This window comes from Oncorhynchus kisutch, linkage group LG1 (genome assembly GCF_002021735.2).
Source record: "Oncorhynchus kisutch isolate 150728-3 linkage group LG1, Okis_V2, whole genome shotgun sequence".
NCBI lineage: Eukaryota > Metazoa > Chordata > Actinopteri > Salmoniformes > Salmonidae > Oncorhynchus > Oncorhynchus kisutch.
In genome coordinates, this window is record NC_034174.2 from 59,335,654 (window position 1) to 59,362,636 (window position 26,983).

The 26,983-nt window shown below is 43.7% G+C and overlaps 1 protein-coding gene across 1 annotated transcript in view; it reads right to left on the minus strand.

Annotated features, from left to right (window-relative positions):
• The window catches only part of LOC109890392 (heterogeneous nuclear ribonucleoprotein L-like), a 56,929-nt gene that overhangs the window by 7,457 nt on the left and 22,489 nt on the right, over positions 1-26,983 (minus strand). The window contains exons 2-9 of the mRNA XM_020482349.2: positions 20,989-21,107; positions 17,202-17,439; positions 14,188-14,273; positions 11,118-11,214; positions 10,932-11,004; positions 3,766-3,837; positions 2,075-2,295; positions 1,473-1,594 (exon numbers count right to left, since the gene is read on the minus strand). Coding sequence (XP_020337938.1) covers positions 1,473-1,594; positions 2,075-2,295; positions 3,766-3,837; positions 10,932-11,004; positions 11,118-11,214; positions 14,188-14,273; positions 17,202-17,439; positions 20,989-21,107 — 1,028 coding nt within the window. The remainder of the gene's footprint in view (positions 1-1,472; positions 1,595-2,074; positions 2,296-3,765; positions 3,838-10,931; positions 11,005-11,117; positions 11,215-14,187; positions 14,274-17,201; positions 17,440-20,988; positions 21,108-26,983) is intronic.

Here is a 26,983-nt window from a genome sequence, read left to right on the forward strand (position 1 = left end):
TTATTGCCTTAACTCCCTTATCTTACCTCATTTGCACTCACTGTATATAGACTTTCCCCCCCCTTTTTTGCCTTACTGTATTATTGACTATGTTTTGTTATTCCATGTGTAACTCTGTGTTGTTGTATGTGTCGAATTGCTTTGTGTCAAACGCTTTGTCTTTGCCAGGTCGCAGTTGCAAATGAGAACTTGTTCTCAACTAGCCTACCTGGCTAAATAAAGGTGAAACAAATAAAAAGAATATACATTCATGAGGCCAAGGTACAGATAGGTATAGGAAGACGTGTCTTGACCCTCGAATAACAAATTGTCTCTCAAGGGCCGAGGGGAACAAGAGGTTAGGTACGTATCGGCTTAGTGCTGCAAGAGACAAACTCCCAACGCGTTGAAGCGGATTTATGAAATGCCCTTTAGGTTTTCCAATGATATGCAGTCTCTCATTTAGAGGCCTAGTGATATAACTATTGCAGCACAGTTCTTTTAACATGCCATAATTATTCTGGCATTGTTTGTATTGTAACATTCTATACTATTTTGGGGCATTGTTTATAACATGCTATGGAAAACGATGTGTTTTATGCCACGAAATCCATTTCTTTCACAACATATAGCATGTTATAATCAACGCCCCACATGTTGCAGCAATGTCTTCAGATTGGGTATGCAGTCGGTTGGTGGTGGACCGTCCGCCAACATAATGAAACGCTGTTTGAATTCCTTGCGGTGAGTTTGAGGCCCAGTGGAGCTGAACGAAGCCTCATCTAAACTGGATCTAGCAGCTAAGGCAATTCATTATTCTGATAGATGGAGGCTGCCAATTTGATAGGACAGCGCAACGCAACCCACACAGAGGCTTTGAACAGCCAACGCTGTCGAGACAAATAAGTGCAACTCCTCTGTCCTTTTGTCTCTAACGCTTTTGAAGATTCCAAAACACAAACTTGCTAAAGCAACAGATTGATGATAATGATTATGGTAATAGCTATTTTTATTTAATAGCTATTTCTAAGTAAATGTTGACATTTTTTATCGAAACGTAAGAATGTTATATTTAGGTCATAAATTACAACATTTACTGAAGGAGCGTTTTATTTTATGTAAGGCCAAACTATACATTTTGGTTTCTGTTGCTTTAGCGAACGCATGCTGTTAAGTATCATGGTATAGGCCCTGTTAAAATCCTTTCTTTCCTTCCTTCCTAGAAGTAATTACTGATCTAAAATTAGACGAAACCAAGGGGACCAATAGGTTCTAAGCGTTCAAACAATGTCTCTTTCAAAAAATGACCTTGCATCCTCCCTTCTTGCCTCCTTCTCAAAACGCATTTGAGGAGAAGATCCAAGGTTCTTCCCTTACACCTGTTCATCCAACGTATTTTGACAAGGAAGGAGGCAAGGAAAGATGAACGTCACGCTCATCAAGCTATGGGTTCAAGGGGTGGGGGTCAAAGGTGAAACATGTAACCTCCTCACCAGACGTTGAGCCTCTTGCTGAACACCTTGATGCTGTTAAGGTGTGTGATGGATCGGTCCACAGCGTACTCATCTCCCATCTCTACCAGTGCGGTGCCCGGGACGCTCTTCATAAACTTCACCTGGGGGGCGTAAATAAGACCGAATGGCATCACTGTGAATCAATACAGACCGTCCGATATTCTACTAGGCGACACTGATCTTGGGTCAGTTTTGCATTTCCTCTACTGATGGCTTCTCTTCGACTACGCCAGTACTACTCCAGTACCAGCACACTTGATTCAATTGGTCAACTAATCACTAAGCACACTTTTGTTTTTAATCCACGTTAATACAGAGACCAAATGAAATAAGTCTCAATCTAAAACATATTACGGTTCAGGGTTCAATTGAATCAAACTGGTAGGTACTCCCCTCACAGTGGTAGGTTGCTGGCAGTGATTCTGTAACCAAAGCTACTGCATAAAGATTGCCATGGCAACTTTGATTGTATCCACCCCCTATTCACACTAGCTGTCATTCGACTGCCCTCAACCCTCTCATTTAAAAGGGGCAATCCAATCTAGCTTTAATCGCATGTGAAAACAGTTGCTGACACTGACCTTCTCAATATTCCCGTACAGGCAGAAGAGGTTGAAGATGCGGGTGCAGTTCATCTTGGCGGGGTGCAGGCCGCTCACCATGGCGACCGACGAGCTGGAGCCGTGGCCCATATAGGAGGAGGTCTGGGGCAGGGGGTAAGCGACCACCTCTTGGGCGTCATGGAGAGAGCTCCTCTTGTACCTGTTATTGCTGGGCACGGGCAGCAGGGGGCAGTGTGGCCCTGGAGCGTGGGAGAGAGAGAGTGAGAGGGAGAGAATAAGACAATGAGAGAAAGTGAGAAAGAGGGAGATGAGGATAGGGGATAGAGAGAGAGAGACAGAGAGAGAAAATATAGATGAGGGGAGAGAGAGAAAGTGGGAGAGAAAAATAAATAGAGTGAGAGAGAGAGAGAGTGGGTGAGAGAGGGAGAGGCAGAGGGGGCAGAGAGAGAGAGAGAGAGAGAGAGAGAGAGAGAGAGAAAGAACAAGAAAAAGCTGCCATAGACATAGGATGACCGTATTGGGGATGGTTGAGATGACAGTGCAAACTTCTCCCCTCAGCCCTCAGCCCCCAGCCCCCCAGCCCCTCAGCCCTCAGCCCCCCAGCCCCTCAGCCCTCAGCCCCCAGCCCCTCAGCCCCGCAGCCCTCCAGCCCTCAGCCCCCAGCCCTCAGACCCCAGCCCCCCATTCCTCAGCCCCTCAGCCCCCAGCCCGTCAGCCCCCCAGCCCCTCAGCCCCCAGCCCCCAGCCCTCCACAAAGAAGGAGAGAAAATTCCAGCAGTACTAAAAAAGGTCCTAGACCATTTTCTACACCACTGCACCCTGTTTCCCCTGCAGATCTTGCTAATTATCAAGGGCCTTCAAGAGTAGCCGCTCACATCACCACACTCACCAAACTACCGACACACACATATACACACACACACACACACACACACACACACACACACACACACACACACACACACACACACACACACACACACACACACACACACACACACACACACACACACACACACACCTATGACTATATGACACATGCACACACACACACACACACACACACACACACCTATGACTATATGACACATGCACACACACACACACACACACACACACACACACACACACACACACACACACACACACACACACCTATGACTATATGACACATGCACACACACACGCAGACACCACCCATCCTCCCCCTGTTTTTCCATCCATCCAACCTCCACCACCTCCTCCAGATGTAAGTGTCTGTAGGGGATGGAGCTTAATTACAGGATACCCAAAGCCCAGCTGCACAATGACAGAGAGAGAGAGAGAGAGAGAGCGAGAGAGAGAGAGAGAGCGAGGGGGATGGATGGATGGACGGATAAAGAGAGATTCTGAGAAAGAGAGCGATGATGAGTCTGAGAGAGGTATACAGAGAAAGGGAGAGGCTGGGAGAAAGAAAGGTGGAAGAAGAGAGACTGAAAGAGAGGAGACTGAAAGAGGGATCTAGAGAGAGAGAGATGCTGAGAGGGGGAGCGAGAGATGGAGAAAGAGAGAGGTGAGTCAATGAGAGGGATAAAGAGAGAGGGAGTAAGCGTGTGTTCCCTCGTGTGTGTGTTTGTGTGTGTGAGGGAGAGACATGAGACAAAAAAGAGAGAACGAGCTAGGGAGGGAGGTAGGGATAAAGAGAGGAGGCTAATTTGAGCGACACTGACCATAGCCGTTGTCGCTGTAGGAGGACGGATGCTCTCCCAGAATGGCCTGGCGTTGCCTCCCCTTCCCCCGCTCTGCAACACAGAGAGAATACACAGTGTAAGGCAAATGTGAAGTGACAATGCCACCAGGTGCCAACTGCACATCCATCCCCTCAAAATGCACAGACACACACAGATACACACACATGGAGACTAACAGACACAGGCACACACACACATGCACACATGGGATTAACACACACAAGTCTAACACACAAGCACATATACGCACACACACACACAAATTGGCACATTTGCACGCCAGCCTAGAAATGACTGAAAACCATAGCACCACACTACGCAAGCAGATTCGATTTATTAACAGCAAATCTAGACACTACTTGACACTTGTGGTAATTGGCATAACAGCAAAACAAGACACGTTTGGTTCACATTTGGCCTTTCAGTTCAAATGACACATTTCTCTTCCTTGGCTGACTGAGCCTGGGTGAATTGCAGAGGAACGATAAAAAAGTGTGTGTGTGTGTGTGTGTGTGGGGGGGGGCCGGGAAGAGGGGTGTGTGAAAATGACAGTTAAAATGTCACAGTTACAGTTCAATGGCCTCGGGTGGAAACGTTGACCCAGATAGGAGGGAAAATGCATTGACATGGAAAAAGGTATATCAAGCAGCCTTCTACCCTAATCCTCTTACTGTGAACCAGGAAGGGGACAAACAGAACAAAGATAAGAGTCTTTTCAGCCCGTCTTTTCCCCAATGCAGCTTACTGGCAAAGTCGCAGACAAACCCACTCTAGGTGCTGTCAGAACTAAGACTGAAGCATATGTAATGTAATTGTTTTCATGTAAGGTGTCCCAATGAAGTTACAGACTACCATATGGAGCATTGCTGGAAATAGCCTCCGTCTTTGTTAGCCTGGTCCCAGATCTGTTTGTGCTGTATACCTCTATGGGGCTTTGTCTGTACAGTACAAGCAGATATAGGTACCAGGCTATCTCACTGCATCCTTCACTCATCAAACAAATACGAAAGGATTCCATAACATTTTCGAGGTGCTGGTGGGAGATGGACGGCGTGAGTATTTCAATGACCTATGCACAGCCGTCAACTCAGTGAACCCCGTTACACTGGGGATTTGAGAGAAATGTGTGTACCAGACTGCGTGTGCGCGTGCTGTTCACGTGCACGTGTCTTTCAACGCAAGCACCAATGACTCAACCTGCGCTACATCATTTGAACATAATTTCAAAGTCTCATTTCAACAATGCAAGGGAGAACTGGTGCTGCTCACGCAGACACAAACGGAAGGTGCAGCGCTGAGTTAAAAGAGAACGCATGTCGTCCACAGGGGACCGAGCTCATGCAGAACTAAGCTAATTGGTACAAAACGAGCAGTTAGGCAGGCAGGAACCGGTGGGATTGGTGGGATGCCGTACTTGTACAGAAACCCCAAAGAGAGGGTAGAAAAGAAGGATTAACTGAGAGGAGAGGAGGAGTGGCCTTGATGCCTGCACTGAGCCGAAAGGTTCGCCATTCGCCTGACAGTGGCAAAGAGAGAGAAAGAGAGAGGGGGGGGGGAGAGCGAGAGAGACGGCGGAGAGAGCGAGGAGGGGAGAGAGAGAGAAAGAGAGAGGGGGGAGGAAGAGCAAGAGAGACGGCGGGAGAGAGCGAGGAGGGGAGAGAGGGGGGGGGGAGAGCAAGAGAGACGGCGGGAGAGAGCGAGGAGGGGAGAGAGAGAGAGAGAGAGAGAGAGAGAGAGAGGGGGGAGGAAGAGCGAGAGAGACGGCGGGAGAGAGCGAGGAGGGGAGAGAGAGGGGGGGGAAGAGCGAGAGAGACGGCGGGAGAGAGCGAGGAGGGGAGAGAGAGAGAGAGAGAGAGGGGGGAGGAAGAGCGAGAGAGACGGCGGGAGAGAGCGAGAGGGGAGAGAGAGGGGGGGAGGAAGAGCGAGAGAGACGGCGGGAGAGAGCGAGGAGGGGGGAGAGAGAGAGAGAGAGGGGGGGAGGAAGACCGAGAGAGACGGCGGGAGAGAGCGAGGAGGGGAGAGAGAGAGAGACGGCAGGAGAGAGCGAGGAGGAGAGAGAGAGAGAGAGAGAGAGAGAGAGAGAGAGCGAGAGCGAGAAGATACAGAGGCCTCTGACAATGACGTCATCCCAATAGTTGGGATAAATCTATGGAAATTGTATCTGCCCACATAAACCTGGCAGTACATAGGGGATCAATACATTTAAAAAACGATAGAGCGGCAAAAACATTTTTTTTTTTTTAACAGATAAGGGGTAAGAGATGTGTGGAACACACCTGACGTGTTTCTCTCGTGTCTTATCAAAATATTTAATAAGGCACGTCCCCTGTAGGTGTGAATACACTTTGAGACTTTACTTGGAAGTGTTTGAGGCAATGTTCTTGAGTACCTTCGAGGCAATGTACTCAAAAGAACGAACGAGAGGTTTGAAAGACAACATCCATAAACTACTATGTGATTCTGATGAGAAGAATTACATCTATTTACACGCTGTCCTTCTCTATGTTTGTATAATAAGATACTGTATAGACACCGGACAAATCCTTTTTGAAAAGCATCTGATATGGTAAGGGCCTCAAGTGCGAATATAGCATTTAAATTTCCCCAAAATGCAAGCTGATTAGGATTCAAATTGACCGTCTGTGGCTCAAGAGGATTGTGTGGGGCTGTTTTATGTTAATTTCTCTCTGTTTGCACTAAAGTGCTTCCAACCCATTATTATTCAGCCTTTTTTCATGTCAGCATTTTATTTTCAGCTTCTTGCTATTTTTCTAGTTGCTTGTCTGTCTCCTTCCTCCGGTCAATAGAAACCATTTCTAAGCTGACCACACATCTTCAACTCCACGGCAAAAAAGTCCTTGATGCCGTCAAAGTCAAACAGACCTTCAAATCCAATACACGGCAAGGCGATCGATTGGAGAGCAGCCCTGGCTTGTGGGTGATAAGACACTGTTTACCCTCCATTTGTGGCGAGAGAATTGGAATCGGGGTTGGCGTGTCAATCACACCGTCCAACGGACGTTTAATCAAGCCCAAGTCACACAAGGCAGGCTTTCTGCTTGGTTAAAAACCATGCTCCCGTTTATATGGATATAATTATGGGCTGTAGTCTATCTACAGCACCTCATATTGTTAAAGCAGCCCCAGTACATGAAAGCTTCAAATTCAGAGACCAAGGCTTCTCTTTTATTAAGCATTGCAAAGCTATAATATTTGATGTGGGGACAATGCTATTGTACAGTGCATTCGGAAAGTATTCAGACCCCTTGACTTTTTACACATTTTGTTACGTTACAGCCTTATTCTAAAATTGATTCAATCATTTTTTTCCCCTTGTCAATCTACACACAATACCCCATAATGACAAAGCAAAAACAGGTTTTTAGAACATTTTGCAAATGTATAAATACCCCTCCCCCAAAAATATCACAGTATTATATCACAAAGTATTCAGACCCTTTACTCAGTACTTTGTTGAAGCACCTTTGGTAGTGATTACAGCCTCAAGTCTTCTTGGGTATGATGCTACAAGCTTGGCACAACTGTATTTGGGGAGTTTCTCCCATTCTTCTCTGCAGATCCTCTCAAGCTCTGTCAGGTTGGATGGGGAGTGTCGATGCACAGCTATTTTCAGGTCTTTCCAGAGATGTTTGATCGGGTTCAAGAACGGGCTTTGGCTGGGCCACTCAAGGACATTCAGAGACTTGTCCCATAGCCACTTCTGCATTGTCATGGCTGTGTGCTTAGGGTCGTTGTCCTGTTGGAAGGTGAACCTTCGCCCCAGTCTGAGGTCCTGCTCTGGAGCAGGTTTTCATCAAGGATCTCTCTGTACTTTGCTCCGTTCATCTTTCTCTCAATCCTGACTAGTCTCCCAGTCCCTGCCGCTGAAAAACATTCCCACAGCATGATGCTGCCACCACCATGTTTCACCGTATGGACGGTGCCAGGTTTCCTCCAGATGTGACGCTTGGCAGTCAGGGCAAAGAGTTCAATCTTGGTTTCATCAGACCAGAGAATCTTGTTTCTCATGGTCTGAGAGTCCTAGGTGCCTTTTGGAAAACTCCAAGCGGGCTGTCATGTGCCTTTTACTGAGGAGTGGCTTCCGTCTGACCACTCTACCATAAAGTCCTAATTGGTGGAGTGCTGCAGAGATGGTTGTCCTTCTGGAAGGTCCTCCCATCTCCACAGAGGAACTCTTGAGCTCTGTCAGAGTGACCATCTGGTATTTGGTCACCTCCCTAACCAAGGCCCTTCTCCCCCGATTGCTCAGTTTGGCCGGGCAGACAGCTTTAGGAAGAGTCTTGGTGGTTCAAAACGTATTCTATTTAAGAATGATGGAGACCACTGTGTTCTTGGAACTTCTTGGAACTTTAATGCTGTAGATATTTTTTGGGCCCCTTCCCCAGATCGGTGCCTCGACACAATCCTGTCTCGGAGCTCTACGGACAATACCCTCGACCTCATGGCTTGCTTTTGCTCTGACATGCACTGTCAACTGTGGGACCTTATAAAAAACAGGTGTCTGCCGTTCCAAACCATGTCCAGTTAATTGAATGTACCACAGGTGGACTAATCAAGTTGTAGAAACATCTCACCGATGATGAATGGAAACAGGATGCACTTGAGCTCAATTCCGAGTCTCATTGCAAAAGGTCTGTATACTTATGTAAATAAGGTATTTCTGTTTTTTAAAATATTTTTTTTATGTGCAAAAATGTCCCCAAAAAAATTTGCTTTGTCATTATGGGGTAGGTGTAGGTGTGTAGATTGCTGAGAATGAAAAACATTTTTAATCCATTTAAGTATAAGGCTGTAACGTAACAAAATGTGGAAGAAAGGGAAAGGGGTCAGAATACTTCCCGAATGCACTGTGTATCTGTATATCAAATTAATATGCATCAATTCATTGGTATGGGCTCAGCAAAGGGACAGGGGAATAGGCTCTGTTATGAACAGAAGTTTTCGCCGATTGAGTAGTAAGATAGATAGATAAGAAAATTTAAGATTAAAGGGGGGGGGGGGGGGGGGGTTCAATATTTCCTGTCAGAATTTGTACCCTGCAATGTAGGCTACCATGGCCACGGCAAAGGGATGAATTGTTTTCTTTTTCAAAGACGGGCTGTATTAGATAAAAACATACAATGTTTCCATGAAGATTTGTTCAAGGACAGACTGATAGAAGTGGAGGCATATTCATGGGATGCACCTCCATCAGTCGCGTCATTGCCAGATGCTGCAGCATATTGATGTCTGGTTGTTAATGCTGAGTCTGAATGGGGGCTAATGACTGTTTCATCAAATGTACACTATAGTGACCTGGAAATACAATGACATTGCTAAAGTAGACAAATCATTTGTGGAAAACAACTTAGCCATCAAGTTTATTTTAGAGAGATGGCAATTTTGCCCTCAGCTACAAAAGTTTGTCAGAAATAGCTAGCAATGCTAACGTTAGCTAGCTAAAATGTCAGCGCTCTCCCCTCAATCTTAGCTAGCTAGCTGAAGTTATACGGTATCTAAAGTAAATCTGGCGACATCACAATGACAAAAGCTTGTCTTAAAAATGATTTGCCTCCTTTTGAAATGTCATTGGGTTTCAAAGCCACAGTGATGCACTTTAGACAAAATCTTCATCAGCATTCATTGAGACTGCATTGAGCAGAATGCTCAGCTGTGCATCAGTCCTAAAAAGGACAGTTCAAAACAATATTGTGACGAAACGACGAATAAACATATCTGTTATTCATCTGTTATTCACCACAGATACTTTAATCATTTCTCGGCTATGAAAAGCCAACTGACATTTACTCCTGAGGTGTTAAACTATTGACCATGTTGGTCATCTATGAACGTCTTGAAGAACGATCTGGCCTAAATGACCATGTACTGTTATAATTTCCACCTGGCACAGGCAGACGAGGACTGGCCACCCCTCAGAGCCTGTTCCTCTCTAGGTTCCTTCCTCGGTTCCTTCCTTTCTAGGGCGTTTTTCCTAGCCACTGTGCTTCAACATCTGCATTGCTTGCTGTTTGGAGTTTTAGGCTGGGTATCTGTATAGCACTTTGTGACAACTGTTGATGTGAAAAGAGCTTTATAAAATAAATGTGATGGATTGGTTGCAATAAAATATTTATTTGAGTACGTGTACACAATCAGGACTTGATTCAATCAGATGGCTCTCTTCCTAACTATATACATAAACACATGTGGATAAGATAAGGTTGGGGTTAGTGGATAAAATACAATTTGTGATAAAAAATTGAAGGTACTACTAAACCTGGGTTTCCCAAACTCGGTCCTGGGGCCCTGCCCGGGGGCACATTATTTTTTTTTACCCAATAACTAACTACACAGCTGATTCAAACAATCAAATCTTGATGATGAGTTTGGGAAACTCTGTTCTAGACAGTGACAACTGGGCCGTACCCGCTCTGATCTGCAGCACTGAGAAGTAGGGGACGCTAAAGCGACAGCGAGCTACAGCACTATAAGCACAGGAAGTGGTACACAGAGAGGGTGACCATCATCAGCAAAATCTGACATTTCTATTAACAATTCATGCGTAAAACAGTAGGATCTGTATGTAACCAAGGTTCTCTGATGGAACAAGTGCGGATGACTGAAAGAGAAAATGTCATTTTGACTCATTTTAGTTAGGCAATGAAGAAGACTAGGCAGGGACAATGACTGAGGCCTAATGTTGAAGAGAAATCAAGAGACGAAATTGAGATTCATGGCCACTCTTTAAGGAACGAATGTAAAACCACAATGGCGGAACTCACTTCTTGTCACAGCCCATTTCAACTGATTATGTGTCTGTAGGAGTGTGAAGGTTGAAATGGTTTTGAAATGGTTTGACAACCACGGCTACAGATTTGAGGGTTGCTCTGCTCACCATATTTTAATTTCAGCTCTTTGTAAAACAGAAGTGACACACACAACGCGCACACACAAATGTCGTATTCATTAGAGCTGCAACGGGAGAATAGTTTAAAACATTTTGCAACAGAGAACTAAAATGTGCGTTTCTTATTGGACACGTCCAGGTAGTCTCTCCTTGTTCTAGTCCGTTTTCTTCAATTTGCTACCTAATGAATACGACCCTAGTACATGAAGAGATTCAGCAGGAAGGAAGGATGTCGTACCTCGCCTGACGAGAAAGGGCTTGGTGTAGTCCCAGCTATCATTGTCGTTGCGGAGGACGTTGAGTCGCGTGGGCTGCATGGGGAGAGAGAGCAGAGCACCGGTGCATGTGTGTTAGGGGTCCACAGGAATCCTGGTGGAGTGTGTGTGAGCACTGTGTGTGTATGTGGGTTTGTGAGTGTGTTTACCCGAGCGTATTCCATCTTCAGGGTACAGCAGCCGGCGTATATGTCTGCTCCGTTGAGTGCTGATTTTGCCTTCTGGGCATTTTTGACAGTTTCGAACGTGGCGACACCATTAAGGAAGAGCAACTAGGAGGATCTCAGTGGAATAATTGAAAACATTGTGTGGCAAACAGAATAGATCAGTGTAGAATCACAAATGACCAGAAGGCAATAACATAAGAGATGGAGCAAGAACCACAAGTCATACCTGCAGATGACTAAGGCTGCTCGCATACTCTTAGGTCACTCAGCCCAATGAAGTTATGCTTCGGCGAAGCTGTAATCAGCTCAGCAATTGCAGATTTGTTTATAGAATAGGGTCCGGTTCAAATCCTCCTAAAAAGCATTCTCCTCCCTCGCTTCCTTGTAAGTAATCACTCATCTGACATGGCATAATTGGTGCAATACAATGGAAAGCTTGCTTACGTCAATCCATTCATGTCAGATCAGTAATTAGCTGAAGAAGGTAGGAAGGAAGGATTCATTTTTAAGAGTGTTTGAACAAGGCCCTATTCTACTCCAGCTACTCTAAAGCACAGTTGCACTGGGTTGTGTGACTCTTGTCTCTAACCATCAGGAAATCTGATCAAGCTGCTCTGGTTCCAGTAAAATCCAGACGGCTAGATCTTTATGCAAATTTGGTAGTAAAAGTAAAATGCAGTATATAAAAACCTAAGAGCATAAAAAGGTCCAAAATGGCTGTGGTAATATAATCTAATTGAAATCTAATTGAGGCGGGCCAAATTGTCTTTCTGTTTCTCGCTTGTTGAGCCAATGTCTTCAATGTTATATGATAAAATACAGTATGTGATGGTACTCCCATTGGAACACACACACACACACACACACACACACACACACACACACACACACACACACACACACACACACAGATCAGATCAGATCAAACACACATGCAACACAGAGCGCCTTAGAAACCCCCATTGCCGCGGCAACCACCTCCCAGTGGCAATAAAACAGGGGATTTTATTGCATCCATCTCCCATAAGCATCCATCTCCCATAAAACCCCGAACCTGAAACAACAGTGACAACAATCCCTTGTCTCCTGAGTTTCCATTGGCCAATCTCTGCTCCTAGTGGTACCATTAGCAAGAAACTGGACTGATATCTGTACATAATCCACATAATGAGCCAACTTGGGGACAACGTGAAATGTCTTATAATGCTAGACAGTAAATATAAACAGAGGCCCATTGCGTTACAATGCAACTACAAATAAGGGAACAATATGGGAATTAGTTATCAAATGTCTATTTATGTAATTTTATATCACCTTTATTTAACCAGGTAGGCCAGCTGAGAACAAGTTCTCATTTACAACTGCGACCTGGCCAAGATTAAGCAAAGCAGTGCGGCAAAAACAACACAGAGTTACACATAAACAAACGTACAGTCAATAACACAACAGAAAAGAAAATTATAAAGATCTATTACAGTGTGTGCAAATGTAGAGGAGTAGGGAGGTAGGCAATAAATAGGCCATAGAGGGGTAAATAATTACAAATTAGCATTACTACTGGAGTGATATATGTGCAGATGATGATGTGCAAGTAGAGATACTGGGGTGCAAAAGAACAAGAGGTTAAGTAATAATATGGGGATGAGGTAGTTGGGTGTGCTATTTACAGATTGGCTGTGTACAGGTACGGTGATCGGTAAGCTGCTCTGACAGCTGATGCTTAAAGTTAGAGAGGGAGATATAAGACTCCAGCTTCCGAGATTTTTGCAATTCGTTCCAGTCATTGGCACCAGAGAACTGGAAGGAAAGGCGGCCAAAGGAAATGTTGGCTTTGGGGATGACCCGTGCAATATACCTGCTGGAGCGCGTGCTATGGGTGGGTGTTGCTATGTGAGCTGAGATAAGGCGGGGCTTTACCTAGCAAAGACTTATAGATGACCTGGATCCAGTGGGTTTGGCGACAGATATGTAGTGAGGGCCGGCCAATGAGAGCGTACAGTTCGCAGTGGTGGGTAGTATATGGATGGATATGTATAACGGATGTCACTGTGATAGACTACATCCAGTTTGCTGAGTAGAGTGTTGGAATCTATTTTGTAAATGACATGGTCGAAGTCAAGGATCGGTAGGATAGTCAGTTTTACGGGGTTATGTTTGGCGGCATGAGTGAAGGAGGCTTTGTTGCGAAATAGGAAGCCGATTCTAGATTTAATTTTGGATTGGAAATGCTTAATGTGAGTCTAGAAGGAGAGTTTACAGTCTAACAGTCTACTATGAACTAAGTATATCAGTACTTCAGTATATCAGTTAAAAAGTACTTCCCATTGTTGATAATTATTCCAAGAATATACAAAAACTCCAGAACTATATGCACTGACTGGCCTACAACATGCTAAATATTACATAGATTGTTATAAGGTTGATATAAGGCTTGCATAATGAAAAGTGTGTTGAAATATGGCCTCTAACCCACTGCACATACTGGAGGTGTGCAAACCATAATAGACACACACACACACTGCTTCCGACATATAAGTGAGCGCTGATGCTGTCAGGTGTTTATTCATGCTAGATGTGTGTGCGCCAGGAGTGTGTGTGATGCCGAGAGACAGTCATCCATATTTGATGAAGGGCCATCTCGTCCACTGGAATGCTGCTCCAGCGCTCTCGAGGACCCGGTCGAGTGGAGTGGGTTCTGCTCCTCTACTCTGAAGCTTTTTACAGCCTGAGTGTGTGTGTGTGTGTGCGCGTGCATGTGTGTGTTTCTGTGTGGGGCCAGCACTGACTGACAGCTTGTTTCCCACTCCAAAGTGACATACTGATGCAGGTGTGTATACTCACACAAACCCACAGGGAGACATACACAGACATGTACGCAAAAAAATCACTCATACAGACAGACTCCTGAATCCACACACATGTACATGCATCCACAGTAGATGCATCCTCGTCACACACCCGTGCATGCACGAACACACACACACACACACGCACGCACACACACACACACACGCACGCCTGCAGTAGCCCAGCTTGACTCCAGAAAGGATATTCCACCATGGCCTGGATTCCATTGCGTTTGAAGATGACAATGCGCAGTACGTTGCCTATGGGATTGCAGACTGTGTACAGAACATCCTAGGAAGACAGAAGAGCAACGACAGGGTTCTGACTAATGCCGAACTGAACACAATAATAAGTCGCAATTCAGGGGTGAGTTTCCTGAAAGCTTAGTAGTTCATGTGGTATTTTTCTAGATGACCCAGACCAACAACGCACGTCAAAGTATTTCATCTGGCATATTTTGATTATATTTGTTCATATTTGTTCATTTTGATTATATTTGTTCATTGGCTGTCAGTTAAACATACATTTTAGACTTTACGTTAGTCTCTTGTGGCTGAGCAGCTGGGTTGTCGAGATAGATAACATGCCACATTAGCTACAAGGCTTTCGGGAAACCCAAGCTAAATCGCTGTAAACGAAATCATCGTAAGCAACACCATTGTAAAGTTATACCATTCTGAACTTAAACATTGTTAACTATTGTGACCAAAACCATTGCTGAACTATCACAAATTTAACCATTGTATTGTGAACTAAACCATCGTAAGCTAAATTACTGTAAGCTAAACCATCGTAAGCTAAATTACTGTAAGCTAAACCATCGTAAGCTAAATTACTGTAAGCTAAACCATCGTAAGCAAACCTATCATGGATTAAAACATTATGAACGAAACTATCGTAAGCCATACCATTGTGAACTAAACTATTTTAAATTAAACCATTGTAAACTAAACCATTGTGAACAAAATCCTTGCAAGCTTCCCACTGGGCACACAACATCATTTCAACATGGAGAATTGGGTAATATTTGGTAGATACGTTGATCAATGTGATTCCAACCTATTTACACACACTCAAAAAGACGGCCAAAAGTTTGTTGAATTCCCAGCGTGTTATCACCGCGCTTTCAACCATTCAAAAGCACACCAAAGTTCAAATTGGAATGTCAGATACTTAGTTCACCTAGATACAACAACTTAATGTGTTATCACTGTGCTTGATCTAATAGCACAACCACATGACCTAGATTGCAGTAACCTGAGACTACATTAAAGAACATGGTGGATAAATGGCATTTGAGTTTTTGTACAGATTATTATTGCAATTGCAAAGATTTCTACAGACCTGCGACCCTGAACGCTTTCTATAAGAATACATTTATAGTTACAGTAAACTCAAAATGTAGTCTTGGATGTGTTACTCATTGTTGAGGTTGAATAAATACTGTTATTTTAGTTTGTAAAGATAGTCTTAACATTATGCCATTTACTGTCTTACAAAGGAAATATTGAATTGTGTTTGGTTGACAATGCAATCAAATATCAACATTTAAAGGATATGTATCTACTTCTTGGATAGTTCCATCTGGGCCATTGGCTTTATTCTAGTCTTTAACATATATTGTTTGGTTGCGATGGAGACGTGAATCCAACATATCATTTGTTAACTTGTCGACAAGTTAATAGGCTATTTACCGTGTTGCCAAAGCGATATTGAATTGTGTTTGGTTGTCAACACAACCAAATATCAACATTTGAAGGAGATGCATCTTCTGCTTGGATAGCACTATTAACTCGTAGATTCCATTTCAAAATAAACTCAAGCGTGAAACCCTAGGCGTACATGCATTGTCTATTTTTTGTTGAATCCTGGGCTGAATTTAAACAACAGCTGTTGATTACGTCCCAAATGCTACATAGGCCTAAATAGTGTCATTGATGATACACAGAATGATCGATAAAGTATGGTTACATTCCATTTGCTCTGTGACCCTCTCTGTGACCCTCTCTGTGACCCTACCCTTTGGAATGACTTTCATAGCAACAATGAGATTTCTCAACAATCATTCTCACGATAGCACATTGGCAAAGACAGAATCGCTAAATTTGCACGACAATCGTGTGCCGTATTCTGTAGGTGTAATCTCTGAACCTATGACCACGTTCCATGCTAGTTACCTATCTACATTTTCTAAATTTGGTCTGTCACTAGAGATCAGCCTCGGTGTTGCGGCGGGTTACTAATTTGTGCCTTTGTCAATGGTTCTTCCTTTGACAGCGATGTCATGATGATGGCGTTCAAGCGCCAGGCGCTGGTGGAGTTTAAAGCCACGGACAGTGCCGACCAGTGTGCGACATGCGGCGCCAACAAAGTTGTCCTGTATGGCTCAGTTATGTAATGTAATGAATGTAATGTAATGCAATGTAATGAAACAGCAGTGAGCAGGTCTCGCACCCTCGACCTTCTAGCCCGGCGTGCTATCGACTGTGCCACAAAAGCATGCTCGAGCGGCAGAGTCGATTTCCGCGCGCTTATAAACCCAGGGTCGTCTCAGTAGTGCATGGCGCTTGAAAAGCCGGGATTGTGGGTTCGAGTCCCTGGACCATCCACAGGGCCACCCACAAGTAAAGTGTATGCATGCATTACTGTAAGTCGATTTGGATGAAAGCATCTGCTAAATGGCATATATATTATTATATTATGGTTAAAAGTCAGTGACATATATCAATGCTAAGCAGGGCTTGGTTAAAACCCTGGATGGGAGACTGAAGGAATAGCTGTAGATAGATCGACTGTCCAGTAGGAGGTGCTGCCCAGTCTATTGTTTTTTTCTTATAGTGGATATTACGTTGAAAATATGATGTTGTTAAAATTTGTACAAATTCAACATATTTTATACAAGGTTTGTCTATGTTGAAAATTGGTTACCTTGATGACATAATCCTGTGGTTGAAATGACACCCCTCAAAACAACAGTTGATGACAATTGATTACTTTTTTCAAATCCAATGTATTTTCCACGTAGATTCCACATCACAATATGTTGACAAATTACGTTGAAACAACATTGATTTAACCAGCTTGTGCCCAGTGGGTTAACTACCGTAATTTAAACTATTGAAAGCTAAACATTGTAAACTAAACCATAGTGAACTAAACTATTGTCAACATTGTAAACTCAACCATTGCACTGAACTGGCATGAAGTTCATGAACTTACAGTGGTGATGGGATAGAGGGGGTTCTGAATGGAGAGGAGCAGGACTTTGTTGCCACTGTTGGGGTCATCGGCGTTAGTTGGCCGCGTGATCCTCTTACTGGTGGAGTAGTTGAAGAACGCCTGCTGGCCGGCAATGTAGACCGCTTCGTTGGCACCGCATGTCACGCACTGGTCGGCACTCTCCATGGCTTCAAACTCCACCAGCGCCTGACGCTTGAACGGCATCATCATGACGTAGCTGTCAAAGGAAGACCCAATGACAAAGACACAATTAGTAACCCACCGCAACATCGAGGCTGACCTCTGGTGACTGATGAAATTTAGAAAATGTTGATAGCTAACTCACCCCATTCCGTACAAATGTGCGCAACCGCAACATTCAAACGAGGCTACAAAGAAAACTAATGGGACTGTAACGACTGTGTTGACGTCAAAACTAGGTTTCTATTCAAGCGTTGATCGACATGGTAATGGCTCTATAGTATTGGAGAAAAGTTTAAAAAACGGACCCTCCGTTACATCTTGACGTGTCATGTCGTAACGTACAGCACAGATAAAGCAACTATTTCTGTTTTACAATCTCTCTCCACCAGGTGTAGCACTTCTATCATCCTTTAAAAACAAGAAATGGACAGTGGGGGGGGGTAAGGGGGGATACCTAGTATTTTTTGCATCATCACTGCATGCGATCATCATTCTCAGAGCCGCTGTTTACTTCTAAGATCACTTTAGCACCGCCCTAAAAACCCGATTCAAATTCGACACAAACCTTCAAATAGGTTTGTAATGACACATTATATAAACTCTATAGTGTTTTATTTACATTTTAGAGGCAATAAGGTGATTCGTTGGACAGATCGAGTGAAAAAAAGCCATTTTCCCACACAACATCTCTCCTTCTCACTATCACGCATTAGTTTCGCTTCCCCACCCGCCATTTTTAAAAAGACCCGACGGGGCTCATTGCCTGCTTGAATTATGCAGAAACGGGCAGCGTTTAGGTCATGTTATTGATTCTGTTGGAAAGAGGAGATATTGTGCTTTACAATGGTATTGACATTACAGTTGATCTGGAAGTATTACGTTTTTGGGGCGCTAAAATAAGGGCAATTGTGCAGACCAAGGCGATGTACGAGTTTACGTGAGTTTACTAATCAGACTGCAATATCTGTTGAAAACAGTGATAGTGGAAACTACCTGGAGTCTACAGTACCTGCCATCTTTCTGCCAAAGAGGACCAGAATGGAAATAAACCTCAGGGCGTTAATGTGTTTTTATCCTCAATCATGTTTTATGTATGTGATGTTGTAGATGCTGGAGCAGCCACTTTTAATAATCTAATACATCCAATCAATCAATAAATCAATCAACAAACATGTTACAGACATTTGATGATTGTCAAACAACAGTCCACATTTTTTTTTGGGGGGGGGGGGTTGGGGTTATAACAACATTTGTCACAAAGTGCTTTACAGTAACATGGCCTAGTCCCCCAAAAAGCAAGCAAAAGGAAAAAACTCCCTAGGAGGAAGATATCCTCTTCCATTGATGTACAATCCATAACCATACTATCATCCTCAACTTTAGAATTAGTAAGCAACAAGCCCTACAGCTAATATGTTTCTCTTTACACAGCTCTCCTTTGGCAACAATCATATCGATCAGAATCAGCATTCGGGAATCATCTACATCCTGCCACAGGAAACAGAGACAGCATTCATACACAGTAAGCGTCCCCACACACTGAAGACCTAGCCAGTGTTTCACTCAGTGGCCCATATTCAATTTTAGCTCCCCCAGTTCCCTAGTTAGACATCTCAATGTTTTTCTTATACAGACTCCATGCAGAGATGGTAAAACAAAACTGGATGCTTGTGTGAGAATTTGTCTCGTCTAACAGAACCCCAAAACACACTGAGGTTATTGCTTTGTAACTCAACATTTGTGAAGAGACCCCAGATAGAAACCAAACTCTTTTCTAGTTCTTGCCTCTCCGGAGGTGCTGTTGTTCACCGTGCATTCTATTTTTGTTGAACTAGAAAGAGTTCAACATAAGTTAAAATAAAATGTCCCTCTGGTTATGCTTTATTTTACAGTCAACAACTATTCATCGAGCTAGTATCTTACAATGTATACTAAGAATGGCTGGTATTGGATGATTGTGATTATAAGACATTATAAGGTGGTCATCCCTGCATTATACCCGCTGGCCCAAAAATATATACCTTATTGATTTTTGAAAGAACAACAAAAAGTACCAGAGAATGCGCTACTTAAATTGCAGACAGAGCACACTCCACCCCCATAAATAACATTGCACAATAAAGCTTCCCCATCATTCTAATCGGAATGCTGTCTTTGAGGCTACTGTTTGAGTGGAGCTGACAGCTCCCGTTCAACGTGTCACAATATGTCTGCCTAAGGCGTTCTCGGAGGGAGGGGTCTACAGTATATCGATATTGCACCGACCTAAAAATAACCTCGCCTGATCTCAATTCCGACTACAGCACCGGGAAACCTACTCTACCAGTGCGCAAGTCAAGTCCTTTGCAATCAAATCCACATCCCGTAATATCCTCAAAGCGGTGACCCCTCCGAGTTACGGAAATATCAAGTGACACTGGGATGGATGGAGACAGAGAGATATTTACAATAATCACAGGCATATTGGCCCCGTACACACTAAGGTTGTAAAACTGATGTACAACGCATTTGACACAATGGTTGTGAGACAACTGCTATGTTTGTGTTACAATGGAGAGTTTGTCTGCATAAAAAAGTCTACACAACCATTGTTGTCTCCGCAAAACGTGTGTATCAATACTTCTGTGCAGAAAAACTCTTCCTTGTGTCACAACCGTTGCGTCGAATGCGTTGTATATCAGTTGTGCAACTTAAATGTGTCTACGGGGTGTCATTGTCTTTTTCCAAATCTCACCCAAATTCACCTCAACTTCAAATCCAAAACTTTCTAGATTCTCTAAGTGAACATGAAGGGGCTCTCTGCAAATAGGCCTCTGCTGTGTGTTCCCCGTTGTGTGAGTGCCCCAAATGAGGCTTCCTCAGGCAGTCCACGCAATAAGAATATCATATGTTTGTCCCCTGAGCAGCTATACTCTTGAGGAAACATGTGTGGTCTGATGTTAAAAGCAGGCAATTTAGAGGACAGACATGAGCTAAAAATACAGGTCCTAAATGGCACACGTCAATGTTTTCCAAGCCCTTAATGGCCCTTGTTCTACGAGAAATATGATAACTGGGAGATTGTTATTAGATTTAAATGGATTCAAAATGGATTCCCCAAGAAATGGCTAATGGGAGATTATTTTTTTTAAATCAAGAAAAAGGGAGTTGTATTCTAACAGGACAAAGAGTCCAGTCCGACTAGCTATGTTGGAGAAAAACAATCAAACTGCACACAGGGAGAAAATATGCATCTCAATACATTCTGTTGATGCATTCAATCAGTGAGCTGCTCAGAAACATAATAGTATTAGAATACTAAGTAAAATGTATAGTCACAAGTATTTCGCTCCACTCGCAATAACATCCTCTAACCATGTGTATGTGACCAATAAAATGTGATTTGATTTTAGTAATATAATAGTTGGTAAGTGGAAACTCACAGTAAGTGCCACTCTGAACTACGAATACAGTTTTGTAATGCACTACAGTTCTATAGCACATTTAAAATAATCATATGCACAGGCATCCATGTAATGGAAATGAGGCAAAAGATTGCCACATGTCCCTCAAAGCAGAACAGACAACAAGAAACATCACCTACCAGATGTTGCCAAACTTCTCCAGGGCCTCCACCAGGTCCCCTTCCACCACTGACTCACAGAGCCCCCGCACGTGGACCACCGGAGAAGGGGCGATCCTGTGGGCATCCTCCCCATTGTCCTGGAGGAGAGAGGGGGGACACCGGTCAAATGGGGTTCAAAGGTCAAAGGTCAAATGAGGTATACCACAAGGTACATACGAAGGCCGCTTTCACAGCAAAGAAGGTTTAACATAACGGAAATGTAACCAAACGCCAAAGCCCTCGTCAGCACTGGCACTGAGCACCGTTGGCATGCTGTTGGAGTGCACGGAATTGCAGAATGTTCCCTTGTCAATGCCTTAACGCTGTTTTCTGCATGTTTATAGTTAATTTGTTTGTGTTTTGTAGCAATGTTGGTTTGGTTTGAATGACTTCAATCAACATTATTTTTTTTTTAACTCATTATTGAGGCCTAAGGAAATTCAGCCTCTTCAGATTCCTTGACATGAGGGCCACCTACAGACCGGCAAGCAAATACAGCGCCTTCGGGAAGTATTCAGATTCCTTGACATGAGGGCCACCTACAGACCGGCAAGCAAATACAGCGCCTTCGGGAAGTATTCAGATTCCTTGACATGAGGGCCACCTACAGACCGGCAAGCAAATACAGCGCCTTCGGGAAGTATTCAGATTCCTTGACATGAGGGCCACCTACAGACCGGCAAGCAAATACAGCGCCTTCGGGAAGTATTCAGATTCCTTGACATGAGGGCCACCTACAGACCGGCAAGCAAATACAGCGCCTTCGGGAAGTATTCAGATTCCTTGACATGAGGGCCACCTACAGACCGGCAAGCATATACGGCGCACATTACAATTTGATTTGATTTTACACACAATACCCCATAATGACAAATCGAAAACAGGTTTTTAGAAATGTTAGCAAATTCACTACAAATAAAATACAGAAATACCTTGTTTACATAAGTACTCAGACCCTTTGCTATGAGACTCGAAATTGAATTGCAAAAATCACTGAAGCTGGAGACTTACATTTCCCTCACTAACTTCAAAAATCAGCTATCTGAACAGCTAACCGATCGCTGCAGCTGTACATAGTCCATCTGTAAATAGCCCACCCAATCTACCTACCTCATCCCCATATTGTTTTTATTTACTTTGCTGCTCTTTTGCACACCAGTATTTCTACTTACACACCATCATCTGCTCATCATCATCTGCTCATCTATCACTCCAGTGTTAATCTGCTAAATTGTAATTACTTTGCTACTGTGGCCTATTTATTGCCATACCTCCTCATGCCATTTGTACACACTGTATATAGACTTTCTTGTTTTTCTATTGTGTTATTGACTGTACGCTTGTTTATTCCATGTAACTCTGTGTTGTTGTTTCTGTCACACTGCTTTGCTTTATCTTGGCCAGGTCGCAGTTGTAAATGAGAACTTGTTCTCAACTAGCTTACCTGGTTAAATAAAGGTGAAAAAAAAATATAAGAAAAATAAAATTGAGCTCAGGTGCATCCCGTTTCCGTTGATCATGCTTGAGATGTTTCTACAACTGGATTGGAATCCACCTGTAGTAAATTCAATTGATTGGACATGACTTGGAAAGGCACACATCTGTCTATATAAATCAAATAACATTTTGTTAATCACATGCGCCGAATACAACAGATGTAGACCTTACAGTGAAATGCTTACTAATGAGCCCCTAACCAACAGTGCAGTTTGAAAAGATATGGATAAGAATAAGAGATCAAAATAACAAGTATTTAAAGAGCAGCAGTAAAAAATAACAATATATACAAGGGGGTGACAGTACAGAGTCAATGTTCATGTAGGTAGAGTTAATTAAAGTGACTATGCATAAATGACAACAGAGAGTGGCAGTGGTGTGCTGTGGGGGGGAGCAATGCAAATAGTCTGGGTAGCCATTTGACTAGATGTTCAGAGTTTTTTGGCTTGGGGGTAGAAGCTGTTAAGAAGCCTCTTGTCTTGCACCTAGACTTGGCGCTCTGGTACCGCTTGCCATGTGGTAGCAGAGATAACAGTCTATGACTAGGGTGGCTGGAGTCTTTGACATTTTTTAGGGCCTTCCTCTGACACTGCCTGGTATAGAGGTCCTGGATGGCAGGAAGCTTGGCCCCAGTGATGTACTGGGCCATTCACACTACCTTCTGCAGTGCCTTGCGGTCAGAGGCCGAGCAGTTGCCATACCAGGCAGTGACGCAACCAGTCAGGATGCTCTCGATGGTGCAGCTGTAGAACCTTTCGAGGATCGTAGAACCTTTTGAAGATCCCACAGTAAAAGGCACATGACAGCCCACTTGGAGTTTTCCTAAAAGCACCTAAAGAACAGAATTCTCTGGTCTGATAAAACCAAGATTGAAATATTTGGCCTGAATGCCAAGTGTCACGTCTGGAGGAAACCTGGCACCACCCCTACGGTAAAGCATAGGGGTGGCAGCATCATGCTGTGGGGGATGTCTTTCAGGGAAAGATGAACGGAGTAAAGTACAGAGAGATCCTTGTTGAAAACCTGCTCCAGAGCGCTCAGGACCTCAGACTGGACGAAGGTTCACCTTCCAACAGGACAACGACCCTAAGCACACAGCCAAGACAATGCAGGAGTGACTTCAGGAGAAGTCTGAATGTCCTTGAGGGGCCCAAACAGAGCTCGGACTTGAACATCTCTGGAGAGACCTGAAAATAACTGTGCAGTGATGCTCCCCATCCAACCTGACAGACCTTGAGAGGATCTGCAGAGAAGAATGGGATAAACTCCCCAAATACAGGTGTGCCAAGCGGGTATCGTCATACCCCAAAAGACACGAGGCTGTAATCGCTGCCACAGGTGCTTCAACAAAGTACTGAGTAAAGGGTCTGAATACTTATGTAAATCTCAGTAGAACTACTGATTTTCAGAGGGTTCGTTGTCCGGCAGAGGTGAAAGAGAGAAAAGGAAGGAAATATACGCATGAGGAAGGAAGAGAGGGATCTGCATACTTTCCGAATGCACTGTATATCCTGGTCTGTCACACAACTTAAATGTAACATAATTTAAACCTAACACTACTGAAAGCCTTGTCTTGCAGCTGGATGTTGTTCAATCGCAGCACAGGCTGTTAATCCGTAGTTCTTCACACCTGTTTTACAGTGGCTTCACAACTCACACGCCCTTCACACTTTTCTCAAAGTGAGGAAAATATGCTAATGATGAAAACCTCTAGGGGAAGGACTTCTGAAAGAATCACTTTGTAAACTGTTGCACGACACCTTTGTGAGCTGTTTGAAAATTCATGAATGCTTACATACGACAATACAAGGGGAATTGAAAGTAGAGGAAAATCATATCTGAATACTCACTGATACATCCATGTTGGACTGGCTATTCAGGCATTCAAATATGTATGTTGAAATATAAAAGAAAACTGTTCTGAGTCATTGCCAACATTGCTTATATGCTTCACAGACCAACCATGAAAATGCAAGTCTGGCAACAGCACCAAAAGCCAATACCTAAAAATTACACAATTCATCTGCGAATTGAACGCTGTAACATGCAACAAGCTTTTCTTAGTCTCCAATTAAATTGGAAAACAGATTACAAACAATGATGAACAGCACACATAAAAAATATTTAAAAAAAATAATGATCCACTAAAAGCCGCTATGAAACAAGAGGAGTGAAATTGGGAAGGCCAATATGAAATTACTCTAAAACCACTTCACGATGAATGAATGACCTCAGCCCAATTTTAAGTAATAAGATTTTTTTTCAGAATCACAATGAACGTACAAAGAAAAAGCAGCAGCTGCGGTGAACAGGTTACAGCATCCATTCTTATATATCTTCCAAATGGATGCAAATTGTGGGAATGAAGAAACATGTCACCCCGATGACACTGGAGCTACAATACATAAGAAAAGAAGCTAACAGTAATTGTAATCAGACTGTCTTGACGCTGTATTCTTCAGACGACTCGGTCTGCCTTGTTTCTACCGTAGACCGGTTTTGAGAAACCGCATCGATAAGGGCCACAGCACTTCTGAGGCAACCAATTACTTGGCCCTCTTCTTTGTTCGAAGCTAGCTCTTCCAGAAGCCCAGGATGGTTCATTACGGGAGCTGTCCGTCGCAACGAATTCCTCCCGCCTAGTCTAACCCTCCATGCGCTCTGGGACAACGCCGAGCCCCACACGGCTCTACTTCAGACACAGAGACAAATTGAATCCTCGCCGACAGGCACTGTGCTTAAGATGATATTCGTTTACAATTGACCACATTCTTACCCCCCAGCCTATCTAGAAAGAGAGATAGATAGGCTGTGTCCCGATTCACCACCCTTCTCCCGGAATATGCACTTGCACACTTTCTTCCATGGATTTAACAATGATGGAAACTCCCTACAGCCAATGTTTACACCGATCATTAGCTTTCAAATCCATAACGGCGAGTGTGTGAGTGCACACTTTTGGAAAAGTGTGGAGAATCAGGACGCAGGCAAAACGTCCCTGAAAACAACTCAAAAACGCCCTAGAAATGACAACCACAATCCGGGGACGGTGTTTGTCTGAAGTAGAGCGTCAATTCATTCTGAAAGCAACATGTAGCTCAACAAGATCCTGTAAAGACGTTGATATATTCATATCCCTTTCCTGAAGATCTTTTTAATGCTCAGGAAATTGGAGAGATGGAGGGGGGACATGCAAAACTGCCGGCTGTCACAGTGGTAAAGGAAAGACTCAAGTTTCTTTTGTGTAGTTCTATGACACGCCGAGACAGACGACGAATAACAGAATAACTGGTGTGCTTTTCGCTGGGGTAAAATTAAGCATAGAAAACTATTTCAAAGCTGCTTTGTGGCTCTCGAGCAGTTGCTTGTTTGGAAAATATCTGAGCTGTCTTCTTTTGATGCCTGCACTTGAACACAGTCAGGCATACCTACCACTACTTTAACTACCCGAACTTTCAAGGGTGTCTTCAAAACTGAACGTGTCTCTCTGCACCGTTCCCTCTTCCATTTCTTTCGTTCCTTGTTCCCTCTTTCTTACTATCGAGACTTTCTTCCTGTCTTCAGTTGTATTTCTTCCTCCTCCTTCCTCTCTTTCACTCTGTCTGTCTGTATTTCTTTCTTTCCTTCCTTTCCTTCATCTCTCTCTCTCTCTCTCTCTCTCTCTCTCTCTCTCTCTCTCTCTGTCTCTCACACCTAGACAGACATTGGCCCCTTTTGTCAGTCCCATGTGCAAAGCTATTTTCACCAACTGACACTTGCAGTCTGCCTCTTCCCTCCTTTAAAAATAGCACTGAGGAGACGTGGACAAAAGTTCTGTCCCCACAAGAAATGGGGTCTTGGAGCAACGATTCATCCCATGAATCCAGCCAATAATCCAGTGCAGCCAGCCGAGGAGATAAAATGCAATGTCACAAGAGGTTAAGGCACTCTTGTATTTGTAAACAGTACCTGTTCACATTGTTCACACACTCCTCTCCCACGGTAGCTGATAATGACAATTCCCACTGATTCAGGCTCAACCGCAGTGACAGGCTTATGCTGCTGCTGTTGTGAAACAGCATCCAGACGAACACAGCAGCAGAGGGCCTAGCAGGCCACACACACAACAGGATACACATCTCCCCGGCTCTGTTTTGCAGTTTGATCTGAGACATAGCTACATCAAAGGCTGTTGCACCACTTACTCCACCTCTACTGCTATGCAAGCCATGTCCCTCTGGCTTTACACCCTGCAGAACAATGCCCTATTGAGCAATATTCTCACAAAGTGTTTATTTTTTATTTTTTTTGAATTTTTGATACATGCTTTACTCCCTGTCATGTTGAAACAGTACCTCTTATGTCATCCGAGAGACCCGCTAATTCAGAAGTCCTTTTTTTGGTTTATCTGAACAGTCAGCAGTTGCGGTCGGAAAATCCCCTCACTCAAAATGGTGAAAACAACAACGAAATAACAAAATGTCAACCTTCCTAAGCT